Genomic DNA, 18900 nt, shown 5'->3' with positions numbered 1-18900 from the left:
TATGAATATACAATTTGATAAAAAAACACATTTTACAAATAATTTAAAACTTGCAATGCAGCATTCTAAGGGGAAGCATTTAAAAAAAAATTGATTAAGATATTCTTGTGAATTCTCTGAAATGATGGACTAAAATGAGGAACTTTGAATTTAGTCTGACAAGTGAAAAATTGATGTTTTTTCCCCTTTATTTTAAACAAGAAAGAGACCACCTGGCTTGTACAACTTTAACAGGTTTTGGAGCAACATTTAATATTGTATTTCAAATTTTAATGTGACGTCTTGGCACTATTATCCATTAAATACAGGGTTTACACACAAATGACGAACCATTAATAGTTTCACAGCCTCCTTACTTTTATGGAAACGGGGCTAGAAATGAAAGTGTGCATCTTTGAGAGGTCTTCCTTACAACACAGTTAGAGGCAGACAAAAAAAAAACTGATGGTCTTGCAAGAACTTTAAGTAAAAATACAGTTGGGAATTTTTAGCCCAATGATGTAGAAAGACTCCGTGCTTTCTTATTGTTTTTAAGTCAGACACCTTGAACCTCTTCCTGAGTGATTGACAGCTGAGTAGCCCCGCCTCTGAGGCGCCTGACGCTGAACCGCAGCCCCTTCTCTTTTTCGACCCCGCGGATCTCCATTTTCCTCTTTTTCCGATATTCAGACCCACAGGAGTGAAGATTTGGAAAAATGAATGAAGATTACGACGTCATTGTGCTGGGCACCGGACTCACGGTGAGAAAAAGGAAACAATGCGGCCAGCATTAGTTTGAAAAGGATTTGCAACCTGTTACCAACGCAGTTAGCGTCTGACAGCTCTGCTTCGAGCTAACTAGGCCCGAGCGCTAAGTAGCTAGCTTAGCCGCCGAAATACCTACTGGTTGAACCATATTGAGCTAATGCTAACTGTTAGCACTATGCTATCTTCTACTACGATCAGTGCCTGGAAAGATTAACGACACTTGTCTAAACTTAAACTAGATAAGTTTTAACTTTTACCATGGTGTAATCGTTCCTTCGACTGCAAATGCAAACACCCCTCTCAGTTTTCCAACAGGAACGTTTTGCAATGTTTTAACCGGCTTTTAAGTCAAGATAAGATTAAACCCGGATGATTAGTCGGCAAACATTAGCCGACCTAGTTGAGCTAACTAGCCTTCTTACAACGACGTGTCAACGCCACCGATTAAGCCTGGGTGTTGTCTTTATCTCTATCTATGAGTACTTTAAGCTTTAGTAGCTCCTTATCCTTTTAAAACAGGCAAGTTAACGACTCAAATTGTAAACGAAGAAACACAAAGAAAGCTTTCTAAAGTTTCAAACAGAGCCTGACCGTTCGGTGGACTCAACAGGCTGCGGAACAAAAAAAGTAGTTTATAGGAATACTAAAGCAGACAGTGGGTTGTACATTTTACATTTGTGGATATGTGCTCGACGTAAAACTAACTACTAAGAGCTGTATGTTAGTTCAGGTTTATAAGAAACTCAAAGTTTCTATGAAATGTCTCTTGAGAGGATGGGTTAGAAAGGCAGTGTAGCTCACACAGCGAGGCCCACTTTAACTATACCACGGTTCACAGATAATTGATCAGCTGAAGCTGGGTAAGTTATGAATAGATTATTATATCGTATTAGTTTAGTGATTTAAAACCCTGATATGGCGGATGATCAGAGACATTGGCGCCACCTCAGGGGGTCATAAGGTAGTTGTTGGTCGAGTCAAGTATACATTCATATGTATGCATATGTGAGATCAGTGATGTTGAATTGGTAATTAAGTAGATTCTAACAGATAATAAACAGGGAATAACATTCTTATTTTGGACTGAAAAAGAGCCTGCAGACAAATCAGTTAGATAAATTAAGTATCTATTCTTTATTTTACAAAATATTGTTTCTATCACACAATGATTGATTCTGTCACTTAAACGTGATTTAATGAACTTAAATGAGATACACTCCAATAGTGCCAGAGCAGATGATTTGGTGATGAGAGTATATCTGATTGCCCAGAAGTAGTTAAACATGTTAAACATGTTATTTAAAAAAGACAGACAACTAGAATATTCATTGGCATTTTTTTTAATTTAAATGTTTGTCTAAGTTGTTTTCCCGAGAATATTTCTGTCAGTTCTCTGTAGTGAACCTGTCATGCTTTGGGAGCTGCTTTGGTAGCTGCAGGTTCAGTTGAATTAACTTTTTGCACTTGTTAGCGGTTAGTTTACCTGGAAGTAAAACAGCCACTATCTGTTTTCCTAGGCGGAAGCAGGTCAAAGAAATGCTGTGCTGACTTTAGGACTTTGTTGGCCAACGTCAGCAACATCCTGTCCACCAAGGCCAAGGCCCTAAGTCACTGTGTGTTTAGACTTTCCCTGAACAAGAAAAGTTGAAACATTGATATTATTCATGGCTCAAGTAGTGTTGTAAAATTTCTTCAGATTGATGTTCTTTATGAGAGCAGACAGTGAGTTTCAAAGACTTTGCTGCAGGCTCAGCACAGTGGACTGTTCAGCTCTGATGTGCAGGCTTTGAGTTTAGCTCACACTTGGGTGTGGTTCTACCCAGAGCAGAGAACTGAAAGTAGCCTACACTGTAACTACTGTGCTGTTAACAGGGAGCTTCGCTGACTGCCAGCCTGCCTGAAATGCCCTATAGATCACAGCACAGTGTAGTTTCTCAGGGTTTCACTTCTGTAATGCTAACCAGTGACCTCACTTCTGTATATCTGACAACTTCCTCTCTTCCTGCTACACACAAACACCAGGCTTTCCACTACTACTAACTCAGCAAGCTACACAGGATGTCCTCTTCTCTTATTATATAACTTTATTTACACAACGTTAAACAACTCTTTGATTATCATCATAAATGTATCAATTTTTCTATTATATATGAACACATTTTCATTATGTTCTTGAAGAGCGATCTCTAATTTAATAAATGATTTACCCAGTTGCTGTCTGCAGAGAGCTTTGACTGAAATGCATACAATTATTTTTTCTTTAGTAATATAAAATATAATAAAAAAGCAAAGTATTCATTTAAGTAGAAAGTAATGTAGATGCTCTGGCTCACAATATTACTCCAGATGCTGGACAAAACACATTTACTGTTATAGTTAAAAAAACAGCCTTGTATTTTCCCTCAAATAAGTATTTCTCATTCTGATTAAGCCATTTAAACTTAAAACATTCTTAATATCAGTCAAATGAAATACTTTCTTGTTGTCACTGTTTTTTTTTACATCCCTACCCTGTAACATGTTTCCTTTTAACTTCTCTATAGATTCAGTCGTTTATAGAACAACAAACGTAACATCTGCCGCAGATGGTACCTTGTTTGTGCCATTTCAAATGTTCATTCTTCCTCCTGCTGTACATCCAGAGGGAAGATGATCAGTTGGCTCTTTGTTTGTCCTCCTGTTTGCATTTTTGATTTGTTAAGTGGCTGGGGGATGGGTCTCCCATCTGTCCTCTCCTGGTGACACTTCAGGGGGAGTGGCTTGGCCCATATTAAACTGTACTTTCCTAAATGTGCTGTGGCTGACACTTTTAAGGATCATACCGGTGATCCCTTGTCAGTCAGCTGTTACCTGAAGATGTGATGAATGAGTCAGGGGGCATTTCGGTGGTTTGGGGATTGGCTTAGACCACAGTGAACCCGCCTTTAGCAGCTGTGAAATACCAGAAAAAAACTACAAACAACCAAATAATTCAAAAAATTAATGAAAACAATAATGAAAGTCTGAAGTCGCACACTAAGCAATTTGATCCATATCTTGGTCAAAAGAAAATTAACTATTTGTTGATTGATTTGGTAAATATGGCAAACCTTTCCAGGATTCACCCCCTCAGATTCATTCTATGTGATTTACTTTTTATTTAGTTTTTGGATATTATAAAGACCAAATGACATGTCATAAATTAATTAAAGAAATGAAATAGAAGAACAAAGTGAAGTAACCCCCTTGTTAGTATAAACACAGTTGCTACCTTTGTGCCAACCAAAACAAGGAAATTGAGTTATATCCCCAGCAAAGACGGCCATTGTTTTTATTTCCTTTTCTTTGAGGATGGAGGTCAGTGTGTGCAGAGCTCTCAGGCATTAGCAGTAGAGTGGGGATCAAACAATCTCAAAAACACACACACAACATTAAGATGTGCTTGTTCCAATGAACCAAATACTGATGAAGTCTGCAGTGATGAAAAATCTGAATTCCTCCGAAGGCAGCACATTCCTTGGTAATTTTATAAGCTCATCACATGTTTTGCATGTAGAACTTTAATCTGCTGTGTAACAACCAAAGGAATGCAGTGAAGTTAAAGTGCAGGACGGTACACCGTAACTTATACTGTGGGGTACAACATAAAGACTCCACTATAGGTTTTAATGCCTTAAGCTTGAAGCCAAAATATGTTAACTATCAGTCAAAGCATATTCATTCATGATTTCACTGATGGTTAAGCTTGTAACAGAGTAGAGTCTGTGAAAAAAAACCCTGACCATTGTCAGAGTTGCTTCAAGGGAGCAAAGAAAAGTTAGAAACCAGCCGTGAGTATTTTCAAGCTTTTACTAAAAGAATCTGGAGAGCTGTGTTTCCGTCATCTGGTAATTAGACCGGTAAAATCTGCCGAAGTCCGACATATTTCAACTCCACCCATCAAAATGTCCGGTGAAAAATACTCCTCCTTATCTTTTATGGATAAGCCTGGTCTATGTGGAACAAAACTTTTTTTTTTTTTTTTTTTACAGGCGGTACTAAACTTGTAGCACGGTCGTTTCGGGCCGAATGGAAGCTTCTGCTGTGCAATATTAATTTTAGTTAACCAATTGAGTCAGTTGATAGCACTTGTTTTATTTGATACAGCCTAGGCTTTAAAAGAAAGTTTTATAAATTGACATGCTTTGATATTATTCTTAAGTCTGCCCCTTAACGTAAACATGAGGATCCATGTAAACTTAATGGCATGACCTTAAAAGCACCAAATTAGTTGCCTTCATGAATTTTGTTAGTAAATAATGTGAAGACTTGTAAAATATAACTTCCATGAAGCTATTCACTCATGCAATGACAGATCACCCTACAGAGCCCAAATGTCATAGTCGCTGTTGAGGTGCGGATCCTAACTGTCATTATTCGGGAGCTGTCGACGGGACTCTGCTGTTTGACTCCTCATTACCCATTGAAGCACAGCGCAGGGTTTTATAATCAGTTTTTGGAATCAGTCCACTAAGATTGTTACACAACTTTACTTTGAAGATAGAACAAATGTTTCTAGTACCAAATTATTAATGTTTTTAAATCGCTTTGTCACGTATAGCGACAAAGATTACATCGATCGAAAATACACCCCTGATCTTTGGGCATATCTTTGAATAAATTTCCCTACCACTCTATTGAAATTTAGTCCACACAAAATTTGACAGGTGAGGGAGGGGCCCTTTGAAAAGTATAGCCCCCCCCCAGCCTCGCGGAAGCTGCGGGGGTATACTTTGCAGCATTTAAGCTCAACAAACTCAGATAATATTTGACCCGGAAATCAAACGCTTGTCTGGTAAATTGAAAACCTGCCGGTCACGTTGTCTGGTGCCATTTTTTTATAACGGAAACCCTGCTGGAGAGATCTCCGGATTTAACTAGTTTTCTCTAGGAGTTTAGGGCTGCAACCGAAGCACCCACATAGTTTAAGATCAGGGGCTCTGAGTAATTAAAGAGGCCAAATCATAGTACAAGAAAATACTTTTTTCTCTGATGTATCCATGCTTCTTGGGTTGTGCTCATGAAAAATGTCAGATCTTCTCTTCCAATGCCAAACAGCTTAATCTGTCATTGCCTCTGATGTTTTAATTCAAAATGTAAAAAAATACATCACAGCTGGAAAATCCTGATACAAAACATTAGATTTGTTCTGTTTTTTAGACTGGTGTGGCTTGAAACAGAAGTCAACAGGGGAATGATTAATGGTTGATGTTTGAAAAAAAAAATCAAGGGTCATTTCCAGCTTTATCAAAGAACCATTCCTCTGGAAACTCACACTGCTTGACCTCAGAAGCTGCTAATCAATGACTGATGTATTTCTTTTGGCTGTTTACTCAGCAGCTCCCCTCTCTGAGAAAACTTTCAGACGGCCTGTTTTATGTAATGCTTCCCCTCTGTTGATCCTGTGATCCAAGTGGATTAAAGTCCAACAGATTCTTGTGACTTGAAAGAGTTGGGAGTGTGTTGAAAATGTTCAGTGTAGTAAAACCAAAGCGACTCTGATGTTCTGTCATGTGATCACTTCTGTCTGAACCTCAATGACCCATCCAGCTCTGGACTTTGTCGCCTGTCTCTGATTTTTATGGATGTTATGTGTTAAAAAGTGAACAGAGACTTGCCTCTGCACTCACTGTTTGATACTGGTGTGATTTTCTGCCTGACCGAACACTGGATCAGTGCGTTTCCCTCTCCGTCAGCGTGCAGCTATTCTCTGGCAGAGGAGGTGATGACCAGGCAGCCTGTGGCTCTGTGTTAAAGCCTGTGTTTAAATGAGCGACAGCAGGTTGGCTTTGGTCACATGTTGACTACATTGAGGACAGTGACACATCAGAATCTATCTGCCACCTGACCATAGGAGCTTCCTGTCAATGGCAGACCATACAGTTGATGACACCCAGACATGATCAGGTTTCTCTGCAGCACGTTATTTTGGGAAAGCATCTATGCAGAAGCTGGTTTCAATGTTGCACGATGTATGCAAGTGAGGTTATGAAAGCTTTACTAACAGTTACATTTTGTTATACCGTTGCCTCACTTATGCTCATTTAGCTTTGCTTTCCCAGACAACCCAAGAGAAAAAAAATGCTCACAGATTGTCGTTCATTTAACTGAAATTAAATGAAAGGGGTCGGAGAATAAGGTGTCTTGAGACCATACAGAACTGGAGCTATTAAATGATCACAGGGGTTGAATGGTCCATAAATATGAACTAAGATAATTGGACATTGGTCAAACTTATAATCATGAATTCATAAGAAAATATGAAACCATATATCAAATATTAGAATATTTGAGATCAACATAACAATATTTGCTTTTTAATATTAATAAGATTTAGTTTTGGTTATAGAAAGAATTGGGGCTGCAGCTATCGAATATTTTAATATTCGAGTATTCTACTGAAAATCCCATTGATTAATCGAGTAATCAGATAAAATACATTTTTGTTTAGTCAAAGAGCAGTATTTTTCAATGAAAAATTTTCCCTTTAAGAAATAGAATTTTCTGATACAGCATGTCAATAAGAGCACTTGCTTTGGTAGCTCCAAAATTTGTAAACACACTTTGACACATTTTTTGTGCCTTGTACATCTCATCAAAAGGCACCCGTTTCGTAGAATGACCCATTAGTCTCCAAACTCCAGAAAAGAAGCTAGATTTGTTGCTAGTTGCTATTTTGTATAAGAGGTAGCTTGAGGGGTCTGAAAACTCTCTTAATATGGCCTCAGCTCTATTTGAAATACAACTCTTTGATCTTTTTTAAAATTAAAGGAGGCAGAGAAAATTACTAGAGTATTTTCTATAATCGAGTACCTTGAATTATTCGAGGAATCGTTTCAGCTCTAGAAAGAATGACTTTAAAAGGTAAAATTGCTAAATCAGGTCCATAAATCATGACTGACTTTGGGATGTCAGCAGATCAATATACTCTTGTAAATTCAATATCACAAGGTTTTTAGATTGTAGAGACGGGGACCAAACTAGGTACTTTTATCGGTACCGACTGAATTCTGTCAAAAGTAACGAGTACCGTTTCACGTAAAACCAAAAGGTACCATGTTTAGGTACCTAAATGCATCCTTGTGGCTGTGAGGGAGTGGAAGAGTAGTCGATTTTCCATGCTGGACATGAACACAGGTTATTTAAATATTGAAGAATAGATATGTGAAATTAAAAAAAAAACTTTTTTTCTATTATTTAACAAATTGATATTTTTTACCACATAAACACAAAAAAGTACTGAAAATTGGTACTGTTGAGTACCCGTACTGATTGCCAGGCACCAGGCATTGGTACCATATCGTTTCAAATGTTATTACCTATTGTTTGGTAGATGAAAGAAGAGCAAAACCCTGTTTTATCTTAAGATTTTTACTCTCATAAAACTAAACGATGAGAAATTGAGTTAATTTGCAGTTTTTTAAGTCACTGTAATAATCTGAGAGGCTGATGCTAAATGTGAAGAGCTAACAATGAAGCAATAAAAAAAAAGAATGCATAGGTTTCTTGTCACCGGTTCGTGCAGCATGTTAGGAGGAACTGCAGCAACACAGTAAAACACTTGAAAGCTTGAAAGTAGGAAAAACCGTGTTTAGAGGAGCAGACATAGATTATGATGTCCAGTGTGTAGATAAAAGGATCATGAGGAGTAGCTTATGTCAAGGAGTGGTTGTACTTTTCTGTTTCTCTTTCCCTTGAACGCAGTGTTGATTTTCTGTTGTAGCTTTAGCTTGTTAGTGTTGTTGTTTCTTTGATTCAGTTTAACTTGTTTTATAAACAACAGGATTGATTTGTTGATGTATTTGTGCAACGTCCAGCATGAGAATGAAATAAATACAAGAATAAAAGTCTACCGAGCTGACGGATTGAGCCGCTGTTTTGAAGACTTCTGAAAAGTTGTGTAATATCAAGGAGGAAATAAGCACACAGTCTGCACAGAGGAAGTGTAGCTGTCAACAGTGAACGCTTATAAGCTCTTTGGGGAAAGTTGTCATTTAGTGGTAAAACTGGTTTAAGAGTTGAGGCCACACACGGTCACATGATGCTGTCAGTGTTTTCTCTCCTCAACTAACTCTCTGCTGTAATCGTATTAAAGCCTTTTAGTCTGTGGGAATTCCAGACGCGGTCAAACAAGCACATTTTCCATCAGCATTATTAAAGCTTGTAGAGCAGGAAGTCCTGTGAGCAATGAATCAAACTCAGGTCTGCTGGTGAGTCAGAAGTGACGTCCTGGATACACCTCTTTTCAATTACACTCCTCCTTTTGTCACAATCAGGTTTTTTGACATGCATTCTTATTGTATATCAGCAGTCTTAAAAAGTAGAACATTTAAAGGTGTAGACCAGGCATGGGCAAACTCCGGCCCGGGGGCCACATGCGACCCGTTAAACGTTTTAATCCGGCCCGCCGAACTTGAAAAAATTAAATGAATAAACTTGTTAATGTTTTATTTTCCCTGCAATTTTGATATTTTCCCACTAGATGGCGCACTGTAGATACATTGGCTTTGTTGAGGTGAAGCGTAGGCCTATTACTCCACGTTTGCACTTTACCCTCTTACCCATCAGCCCTTCTGTAAAGATGAACGGACCTAAGAAAAGGAAAGTGGACAAAACAAAACTCATTGAAACACATGAAGTGCGCGCGGATAAGATGGAGTGAATCGTCAGCGATCTGTTACTTATAAAAAAAAAGCTCAGGAACATGTCTTTATAAACCTTCAATGTGAATTATTTGTCTAATTTTTTTATAGAGACGTTCACATTTAATATCAAAATATCACACAAACAATTTTGACACAATCTGTTATTATTTTTTGTTTTTCCATTTTTAAAACCAGGACAGAAAAATCATATTTTTCTGTTATTCCGTTTTTCCGTTTTGGTTTTAAAACAGAAAAACAAAAAAACAAGTCCATTTTTTCATTTTTTTGTCAAATGTTAGAACCCATTGTGGCCCACGAATCAAAAAGTTTGCCTACCCCTGGTGTAGACCATAATTTCTTTTAAGAGAGATTAGTCATGGAATGGTATCAGAATTATCTTTGAGTGTTTCACCGACAAACTGCAGTAATCCAAGTTGTGCCTTCATCCCAAATTATTTCAATCAATCTGTCCAAGGTTACCTTCTCTGTGTGCATCCTTAAGATCTCTGTGTCCATCATGCTGATCTTGATCTCTTTCCTCATCCCTCTCCTTCCTGTAGGAATGCATCTTATCAGGTATCATGTCAGTGAAGGGGAAGAAGGTTCTGCACATGGACCGCAACTCCTACTATGGAGCTGAAAGCGCCTCCATCACACCTCTGGAGGAAGTAAGTTGGTCTAAGATCCAGTGAAGTCTTTATTTATGAATGAAGTTGAAGTTTTGGTTTAGAATGTGGTCATCCCTCTGTTTAGTCTTTTAATAAATAAAAAGTCTGTAAGATGAATCAGAAAATGTCCAAGAGATGGAGAATCACTGGATTTTCTCTTCTCTGTTTTGACCATTTATCAAAGAATCCCCTGTAATGCTTTGCAGTGCTGATTTTATTTTGCTGTAGAAAAACTGCAAAAATGGAATGGCTGGCCCTCAGGCTTTAACAGCCTCTAATTATCCTAAAATTGTTGTTTAGATCATTCGAGCCAGCGCTGCCAGACTTTTCAGTGGAAGCAGTGACTTTCTAAAACAATCATCTGAATGTTGTGCAGGTTTCTTTTAATCTAGTTTTAAATCATTCTGCTTCTTTTTCACCCTTTAGCTTTACAAGCGCTTCAGCATTCCTGGTACACTTCCTGAGTCAATGGGCAAAGGTCGGGACTGGAATGTGGACCTCATCCCCAAATTCCTGATGGCTAACGGTACATTTAGATCACTGAGATGTTCCTGCAGCTCATGTGTGATGTCTTATATTAACATGGAGCGAAATGCTGGAATATTTTGTGAAGTGTGTCATGGTTAATTTTGATGCTGTTATTGCCCTTGGTCAGGCAGTTTTAGCTTTTTATCTGTATTGCACCTTTCATTCCATCTATAGTTAAAAGGATTTTCACTTAGGGCTGCACAATACGGCCTAAAACCAATATCTTAATTTGTTTACGCTGTATTGCAATTAACGATATACATATCAAAATTCTGATTTCTCCTCTAAACCACTTTATGAATCTTAAATTAAACCCTTCAATGCATAAAATGACACAAGTATAGTGATTCAAGCAGACCCTTCAGTTGGATTTTTAAAAATTTGCATTTACAAACCCCAAACCCGCGACTGACAAGATGTGCTTGCAACGTTTTTTCCTCCTCCGAGTACAAAAGCACACATGTGCAGGGGGGTTTTCTGGGTGTGTGGGATAGTGTGCTGTTTGCAGAGACAGGAGCACCATCAGAAAGTAAAGGACTTGAAACTCGAAAGAGAAGTACATACTGACGTCTTAAAACATTTACATTACAATTCATACTTGATGGTCGGGGTATCATCATGTCATACATCTCACATGCAACAATCCACATATATTTGATACACCCCCCACCTCTATTTTCACTGAAACATGTTCTATTTGTACTTGTTGCACAAAATGTAGAAAGGATTTCTCATCCGTGTGCATTAGAAAACACTCCAGCATTGATGTGATTTCAGTCGAGCTTTCGTTGTCAGTGTTGAAATGAAAGGTGCAATACTGACTTTTTACTGTCAGTCAAAGTAATGTCCATGTTTGTTCTCTTTCTCTCAGGTCAGCTGGTTAGCATGCTGCTAATCACACAGGTGACCCGCTACCTTGATTTCAAAGTAGTTGAGGGCAGCTTTGTGTACAAAGCAGGCAAAATCCACAAAGTTCCATCGACTGAAACTGAAGCTCTGCAATCAGGTGAGTGAAACATTACACTTTTAAATAACTGTAAATAAGCTTCATTTTTGAACGTTTGACTTTGCTGGCTGTATGTAGAGCAGATGTTTATGTGTTTTTCACTCCCCCATGTTGCTGCTGACACAAGTTCACATAAAGTAAATTTTTGATCTCTTTAAGGTCTGATGGGGCTTTTTGAGAAACGCCGCTTCAGAAATTTCCTCATATGGACCGCTAACTTTGACGTAAACAACCCCAAAACCTGGGAGGGTCTCGACCCCAACACCTCCACCATGACTGACGTTTACAAGAAGTTCAGCCTTAATCAAGATGTCATGGACTTCACTGGCCACTCCCTTGCACTCTACCGCACAGACGAGTCAGTTCTTTCTCTTGCTGTTATATAAATAATACTCTAGAACTTGTACTTCCTGTAAATGTTTTTCAATGATTCTCATCTGTCTGCCCTCAGTTACCTGTGTAAACCGTGCATCGAAACGATAAACAGGATAAAGCTTTACAGCGAGTCCCTGGCCAGATATGGCCAGAGTCCATACCTCTACCCACTGTACGGTCTGGGGGAGCTGCCACAAGGGTTTGCCAGGTACGGGAGTCTCTGCTTAGAAGGGCAGAGGTGTTAAGATAAACTGATCTGAATCATTTCTTTGGTTTTAAAAGAGATGCAGTTTTCCTATGGATCGTTTTATTATGAAAAACACAAAGTCTTACCTGTACCAGAATTTACCTTTTACCCAACAGTGTCCTCACTAGTGATAGGTACCTCTCACATTTGAAACAATACAGTACCAATTCCTGATACCTGACAATCAGATGGTAATTTTTTGTACTTTTCTGTGTGTTTATGTGGTGATAAATATTAATTTGTTTAATAATAGAATCCCACAGTTTTTCAAATTAACATATTTATTTCTCCATATATTTAGCTTTTTCAAAGCTAAAGAGTGAAATGTTCGGTACCCCTGAGGGTTCCATGTTAGCAAGTCATATTTCTTCAAACAGCCAAAATGAGACAGCGGAGCAGAAGCGTTTTACAAAACCTAAAACTTATGTACTTAATGGTAAAATATTTTTTTTAGATTTTTGTATCTTTAATGTAACTTTTTTAGAGTTTAAGAGTTTGGCTGGGTTTAAGAGTTGTCAGTTTTTCTCACTTTTGTACACACACTCTGACCCACTGTGTTTTTGTTCCAGGCTGAGTGCGATCTACGGCGGGACATATATGTTGAACAAGCCAATAGAGGAGCTTGTGATAGAGAACGGGAAGGTGGTGGGAGTGAAGTCTGAGGGAGAGGTGAGAATCTTTTGATGGACATCTGTTTGGCTTTGGTGTTACAGACTCATAGGCAGGGCTGTGTGATGAGCTGCAGCTAATTTAAGCTTAGTCCTTTATACAGTTGGCTGATTTGGAGGAAAAGCTTGGATGCAAGTAAAACATGAAGAAATGATAGTCTTCTTGAAATGTTAAAAGACTAGCTGAGATATTAATTAAAAAAACCCAACTTTTTCATGAAGATTTATACGAACCAGTCTGATCCAACTGGGCTAATTATTTTCTGAGTTGGTACAACTGTTAAAAATAGTTCATCACCTTGTTTCAAGAAATACTTTTTCAGAAGTCATGATTTTCCATGCTAATATAATATTGTAATTAACACTTGAATACATATCCTTGCTTGATTTCATAAACTCCTTAGCTTCCTTTTTAATCTTCTGATCTTTTCCCTCCCAGATCGCTAGGTGCAAGCAGCTGATCTGCGACCCTAGCTACGCCCTGGATCGCACCAAGAAAGTGGGTCAGGTGATCAGAGCCATCTGCTTCTTGAGTCACCCCATCAATGGAACCAACAACGCCAAATCTTGTCAGATCATCTTCCCCCAGAACCAAGTGGGCAGGAAGCATGGTGAGCGCAAATGTCCTAGTTAGAACAAGCAGACTTTTGTTATTGATGCTTAACCAGCCTCGGTTGTGGACACACGTTCGACCTCTGAAGTGGGCATGTCCTCTTCTTTTATTGCACCTAAAAACTGTGTTAATGAGCCAGAGACAAGTCTCAAATGAGGTTTGTGGTAACTAAGGTGTGTTTATTGTTTGCAGACATCTACGTTTGTATGATTTCCTTCGCTCACAACGTGGCAGCACAGGGTAAATACATCGCCATTGCCAGCACCACGGTCGAGACCTGTGACCCTGAAAAAGAGCTCAAGCCGGCCCTGGATATGCTGGCCCCCATTGAACAGAAGTTTGTCAGCATCAGTGATCTGTATGAACCTACTGACTTTGGCACTGAGAGCCAGGTAAGTTTAGACTGCAGCATCAAGAACTATAAAGGGAGAAGGGAAAGGGACAATGTGGATACTTTTGAAGTTTTACCCCTAAAGACATACTTACTCCAAATATTGGACAAAAGGGAGGTATTTTAGAATATTTCAGATAACTTAACTGTAGTCCACATTAAATAATATGTCATTGACTCTCTGTGAATCACTATTTATTTTTAGTTTTTTTTTTAAGCTTGGTTGTATTTTTGTCTTGTTTGAAGCCCACAGACCCAAACAGCCGATCAGAGAGTCCAAACAAGTCTGCTGCTTTTTTCTTTTGAGCTTATTTTGCCTGGTTTTCCCCTCTAGATTTTCATCTCTCGCTCCTATGATGCCACAACCCACTTTGAGACCACCTGTGATGACATCAAGGACATCTACAAGAGGATGACAGGCTCAGACTTTGACTTTGCTGAGATGGAGCGCAACAAGAACGACATCTTTGGCGACTGTCAAGAGTAAAGGCAAAACTCCTGGTTATCAGACTACGCTACCAGCAACTGAAATCCAACAAAATATAGAAAAACTTCATAAAAATATGCACACTTATGGGCAGACTGAAGTATACAGCTCACCCATTGTGAAAGTTCATGATATATATAGAGAATATGATATAGTGTTGTATAGGGTTCAGGGAGGGAGCAATGCTTTACAAGTCAAATTCAGATGGTTATTGCACTAAAAACTGGCTATGCCTAATAAACAGTAACCCCCCGTCATTCTTCTGCTTCAACCATGCATGTTCCAAAGATGCCAAATCAAATTCATAATCAGTAGTATTTAGTTAAGTGTTTTTCGGGGGTGAGTCAATTCTCCTGTCATTATATTAAAGTATTTCTCATGACAGTGGCTCGGTTTTTATGTGTGGTTTGATTCATGTTGATGCCTAAATGTTCTGACTCTGACCAAGCATCAGCACCCAAGCTGTAACTTCATAATGTTTTCATGAGCTCTCATTGGTCAAAGGGTGTGAGGTCTCAATATTTTTGTCTTTTAACTTTTTTTTGACTTCTCTCCACACACAAACAGCAAAAGCTAAGCCACAGGCAGTACCTGTAATCCAGCCTAAAACCTCCTGAACCTGTTCTCAACAGCTTGTGTTACTATAACGCATCAGAGGAGATATATTAGATCCTGTGTTGTGGTAATTGATGGATGGGCTGTACATTAACAGCAGGTTAATGGGAAGCGTGATTGAGTGTAATTGTCTAAGATGGACCAAATGTGTACACAGCAGTATTGAATTGATGAGAGCTCTGCGATAATTCTTTGTTTTAAACAATTAAAAAAAAAAACATCTTGGGCTCAAATGATTTCTATACTGCAAAGTAAAAATCAACTTTGTCAAAAACCAAAACTGTGTTGGGTTGTCTTCTTTGCTTGCATTGAAAAATGAACTTGCATGGTACAGCACATTTTCCTGATGAACAAGGTTGTAGGTAAATAATCCTGTTTTCAAACCACTTACAACTACAGAAAACCCCAAAGGAGCAAAAATATATTTTTAACCAGTTGTATGAGTTTTAGTACTTTTTTTATGGTTACTTCTGGGTGCAAACTACTGACAGAATGTTTCATGTTTCAGTCTCTATTAAAAAGAAATGTACTTGGCATACACACATAGTACACTTAATTATGAGTTTGCACTAACATATTTCTGTAATTATTTATCTGTCCTAGTTTATATTTTAGAAGCACATTTTATTTATTCATAGTGAAAACTAGACGTAACTTTCAATACAACTCCCACAATGCACTACTGCGTCCGTTTAACACTACGTCATTTAATGTTTACTTCTCTGTTGGCTGTGGCCCGGCTTGTACAAAGTGTAGGTATGGATAATATGGAGGTGACAGCTGCTCGTCGGTCATTTCTTTGCGATATTGGTGAGTTTTGTTTTATAGTTTCAGTATTAACTTTCACACTAGTCTGATGATGGGAGATGTTAGCTGTAGCTAAATTGCAGTGCGCGCACTATGTCTGTTACAGCTCGACATTAAAACGTATAAAGAGAAGTTCCACTGATCATGAATCCTCTTGCAATAGCCAAAAATGATATCAACAATAATGATTCTAGCTGCTGCTTTAACTTACATAAGTATTGATGAATAAAAGACTACGTTGCTGCCTGCATAAGGTTCCTGGGCTGACCGGACCGCCCTACATGAAGCAGCGTCTCATGGCAGAGCTCTGCAGCTGAAACAGCTGATCGAGACTGGATCTTCAGTCAACATGGTGACAGTGGACAACATTACACCACTCCACGAAGCCTGCATACAGGCCCACCCAAACTGTGCACGTTTACTGCTGGAGGCTGGAGCCCAGGTACAAGACAAAAAAAAAGCACAAACCTTACTTTTTGTTAAAATGACACAAAAGCTAAAACAAAATAGGACACCTTATCAAAGTCAAAGTGTTGCAATAATAGAATAAATACCACATATCTTTGTGAAGCAGACTCACTCAGCAGATACCGAGAGGGGTCAGAGTGTTGAGTTCACACATGTTTGAAAGGGGATTTTTTTTATAATTTTCAATATGAACAATGTTTTTTTCCCTTTTGACAAACTTTGAGTTTTTAAGTATTTAAAGCACAATAATGAAATGACACATACAGGTCATTTCATTATGATTAAAAACAGTCTTCAGCTTATGACACTCAGGTTTAACCCCAAAGGGAAGGATTTAAGTAGTTTCTGTGTTTTGTTGAGGTGGATGTTCGAACCATCCATGGCAGCACTCCACTGTGCAACGCCTGTGCTTCTGGAAGCCTTGAGTGTGCCAAGATGCTTTTAGAGTACGGAGCCAAAGTGAATCCTTCACTCACAGCTCTCACCGCTTCTCCCCTCCATGAAGCCTGCATACAAGGTAAAAGCATCAGCAGCCACATAAAAACACATCATAACCCAATGATTATATCTCCTCTTTCCCCTGTGTGTTAATTATTGTTTTTACCATCCCCTCAGGGAATGTTGAAGTAGTGAAGTTGATGATATCCAGTGGAGCTCAACTAGAGGCTTATGATGTCCACTTTGGACCTCCTCTCCACATTGCTTGTGCCAAAGGACGTGTGGCGTGTGTGAAGGAGTTGCTGAATGCAGGTCAGCAAGAAGACTGGGGGTCAGGAAGAGTGCTCAGGAATAAGTCCAAATCCTTAAAACTTAAGAAATGGTATGAAACATGTCTGAGTTTCAACTACTTAAAGTCTGGAAACATTTTTATCATGGAGTATCATTAAAGACGTTTATATGAAGTATTTGATTTTGGAGAAACAGCTGTTCCAAACTTTAGTGAACCTGTTTGTAGTTTTAAAATGTTCTGATTTACATTACATAAAAAACTCTGAGTTCAACTATCTTAGGATAACATTACTTGTCTGGAAAATGATAATACTATTTAAAAAAAATAGAACTATGTAAACTATATGTTTATCATTTAAAAAAAAAGAGCTTTTTGCAGCTCTACCAAATTGCACCACCATTCGAAAGTACCTCTGCGGTCAGAATGTGATCTTCTGTAAACCCACCAGGTCTAAACTCATCCAGACTTTCTACAGGTGCCAAAGTGAATTCAATGAAGTTTCATGAGACGGCTCTGCACCACGCTGCTCGAACCAACATGGTGGACATGATTGAGCTGCTGATTGAGTTTGGGGCCCATGTTTACGCCAGTGACAACCTGGGAAAAAAACCTATTGACTACACACCACCTGCATCTGCTGCTTACACCTGCCTCATTTCTTTTGAAGGTAAGTTCATGTACTACTCCAGGGATGTTCTTACTTCAGAATCAACCTAACCTGTTTTTTTTTTTTTGCTGCAGGTAATCCTCTGAGTCTGCTTCAGCTCTGCAGAATCACTGTGAGAAAGTTTCTTAGCACAAGAGCCTCAGAGGTCATTGGTCAGCTGGATCTTTCTCACAGAATCAAAAGTTATCTTCAATACTGTGATCACCCATCCTCCCTATAATGACAGCTGTGAAACTATTAGTTAGATATAAAGTCACTATGAGGGAGCATTATGTGTGGTATTAAATTATGGTTTTAAATTAAAGTTACACTAAACAGGTCTTAAATGAATGTGACGTGACTGATTTATTAATATCATCTGTTATTTATTTCATTGTTCTTTGTTTTTGAAAAACGTTGGACACAGTTTTTGCAATGCAAATATTTCCACATGGTTTTTCTCCTAAAATTTGAGCAGGTTCATATCAAATCTTGTTACCATTAACACTGTTTTGTACACATTTTGTGTTATTTCTCATACTAGAATGATAATAATGATAATAAAAACATTCTATTCAAAAATTAGTGTGCACAAGTCTTTTTACTGAAATTCTTAATTTAAGCTTCTTACCATTATTGCTCTCCATCAAGATTTTTGGCGAGGTAAAATATAAGGAAAAATCTTTAATAAATGCAACTGAACAAATATGAAGTGTGATTCTGTGTTTATGTTACTACATAAAAATCAAGTGGCCTATCCACATATTTGAATTTGAATTTGAATTTATTTATTTAGGAGGGACGATGCAGTTTATCATAGTTCACAACAAAGCATGAATCTGATGTGCTGCACAGAGAGTTTATAGCGAGTGCAAATTCTCAACTCTTGTCCCTAGTTGGGTCTTTAAAGAACTAGGTCATAAAATGTGTATTTACCAGCAATAAAATGGAAAGAAAAAAATAACAGCATAATAGTAAAATAGTCAACCTAACATCAACCTAAAAAAACCCCCCAACAAATTCACAGTTCAAAACAGGAAATTAAAACATGGAAGACTAAAAATGGTTACTGCTCTGTTTTGCTTTCAGCCAGCACAACTGTAGCTGGATAGTTCAAATATAGTAAAATTAACATTTGTGACGCATTAAATAAATATTTTGTATCATAATTTAATCAAACATACATAGAAGAAGGATCCCCTGACCATGAAAGTCACAGCCATGCCGTGAAAACTACAAAC

At 38.2% G+C, this 18900-nt stretch overlaps 2 protein-coding genes across 2 annotated transcripts; both read left to right on the top strand.

Moving 5' to 3' along the window:
• Positions 1-557: 557 nt before the first annotated feature.
• Positions 558-15222, top strand: gdi2 (GDP dissociation inhibitor 2). Its single transcript, XM_074698425.1, has 10 exons — positions 558-740; positions 9971-10078; positions 10505-10604; positions 11478-11612; positions 11772-11970; positions 12064-12195; positions 12804-12903; positions 13342-13513; positions 13708-13907; positions 14241-15222. The coding sequence occupies exons 1-10, from the start codon at positions 696-698 to the stop codon at positions 14391-14393; spliced, it is 1344 nt and encodes a 447-aa protein (XP_074554526.1). The 5' UTR covers positions 558-695; the 3' UTR covers positions 14394-15222.
• Positions 15223-15700: 478 nt separating this feature from the next.
• asb13a.1 (ankyrin repeat and SOCS box containing 13a, tandem duplicate 1) lies at positions 15701-18154 on the top strand. Its single transcript, XM_074698427.1, has 6 exons — positions 15701-15818; positions 16070-16257; positions 16644-16800; positions 16899-17033; positions 17489-17680; positions 17755-18154. Exons 1-6 carry the CDS (start codon positions 15719-15721, stop codon positions 17898-17900), a joined length of 918 nt encoding a protein of 305 aa, XP_074554528.1. The 5' UTR covers positions 15701-15718; the 3' UTR covers positions 17901-18154.
• The last annotated feature ends 746 nt before the right edge of the window (positions 18155-18900 follow it).

Source organism: Halichoeres trimaculatus, unplaced genomic scaffold (assembly GCF_033239565.1).
Source record: "Halichoeres trimaculatus isolate MK-OKI-2021-1 unplaced genomic scaffold, fHalTri1.1 fHalTri1_scaffold_21, whole genome shotgun sequence".
Lineage (NCBI taxonomy): Eukaryota > Metazoa > Chordata > Actinopteri > Labriformes > Labridae > Halichoeres > Halichoeres trimaculatus.
Note: the sequence above shows the minus strand (reverse complement) of the source record. Positions and strands in the feature narration are given on the sequence as shown.

Bases quoted from the DNA above. Each gene is read 5' to 3' on its own strand.
- gdi2 (XM_074698425.1), top strand. From the start codon at position 696: ATGAATGAAGATTACGACGTCATTGTGCTGGGCACCGGACTCACG. The intron at 12,904-13,341 runs GTGAGAATCTTT...TTTCCCTCCCAG, and splicing joins GAGTGAAGTCTGAGGGAGAG to ATCGCTAGGTGCAAGCAGCT. The intron at 13,514-13,707 runs GTGAGCGCAAAT...TATTGTTTGCAG, and splicing joins CCAAGTGGGCAGGAAGCATG to ACATCTACGTTTGTATGATT.
- asb13a.1 (XM_074698427.1), top strand. From the start codon at position 15,719: ATGTTTACTTCTCTGTTGGCTGTGGCCCGGCTTGTACAAAGTGTAGGT. The intron at 15,819-16,069 runs GTGAGTTTTGTT...TGCCTGCATAAG, and splicing joins GTCATTTCTTTGCGATATTG to GTTCCTGGGCTGACCGGACC. The intron at 17,681-17,754 runs GTAAGTTCATGT...TTTTTGCTGCAG, and splicing joins CTGCCTCATTTCTTTTGAAG to GTAATCCTCTGAGTCTGCTT.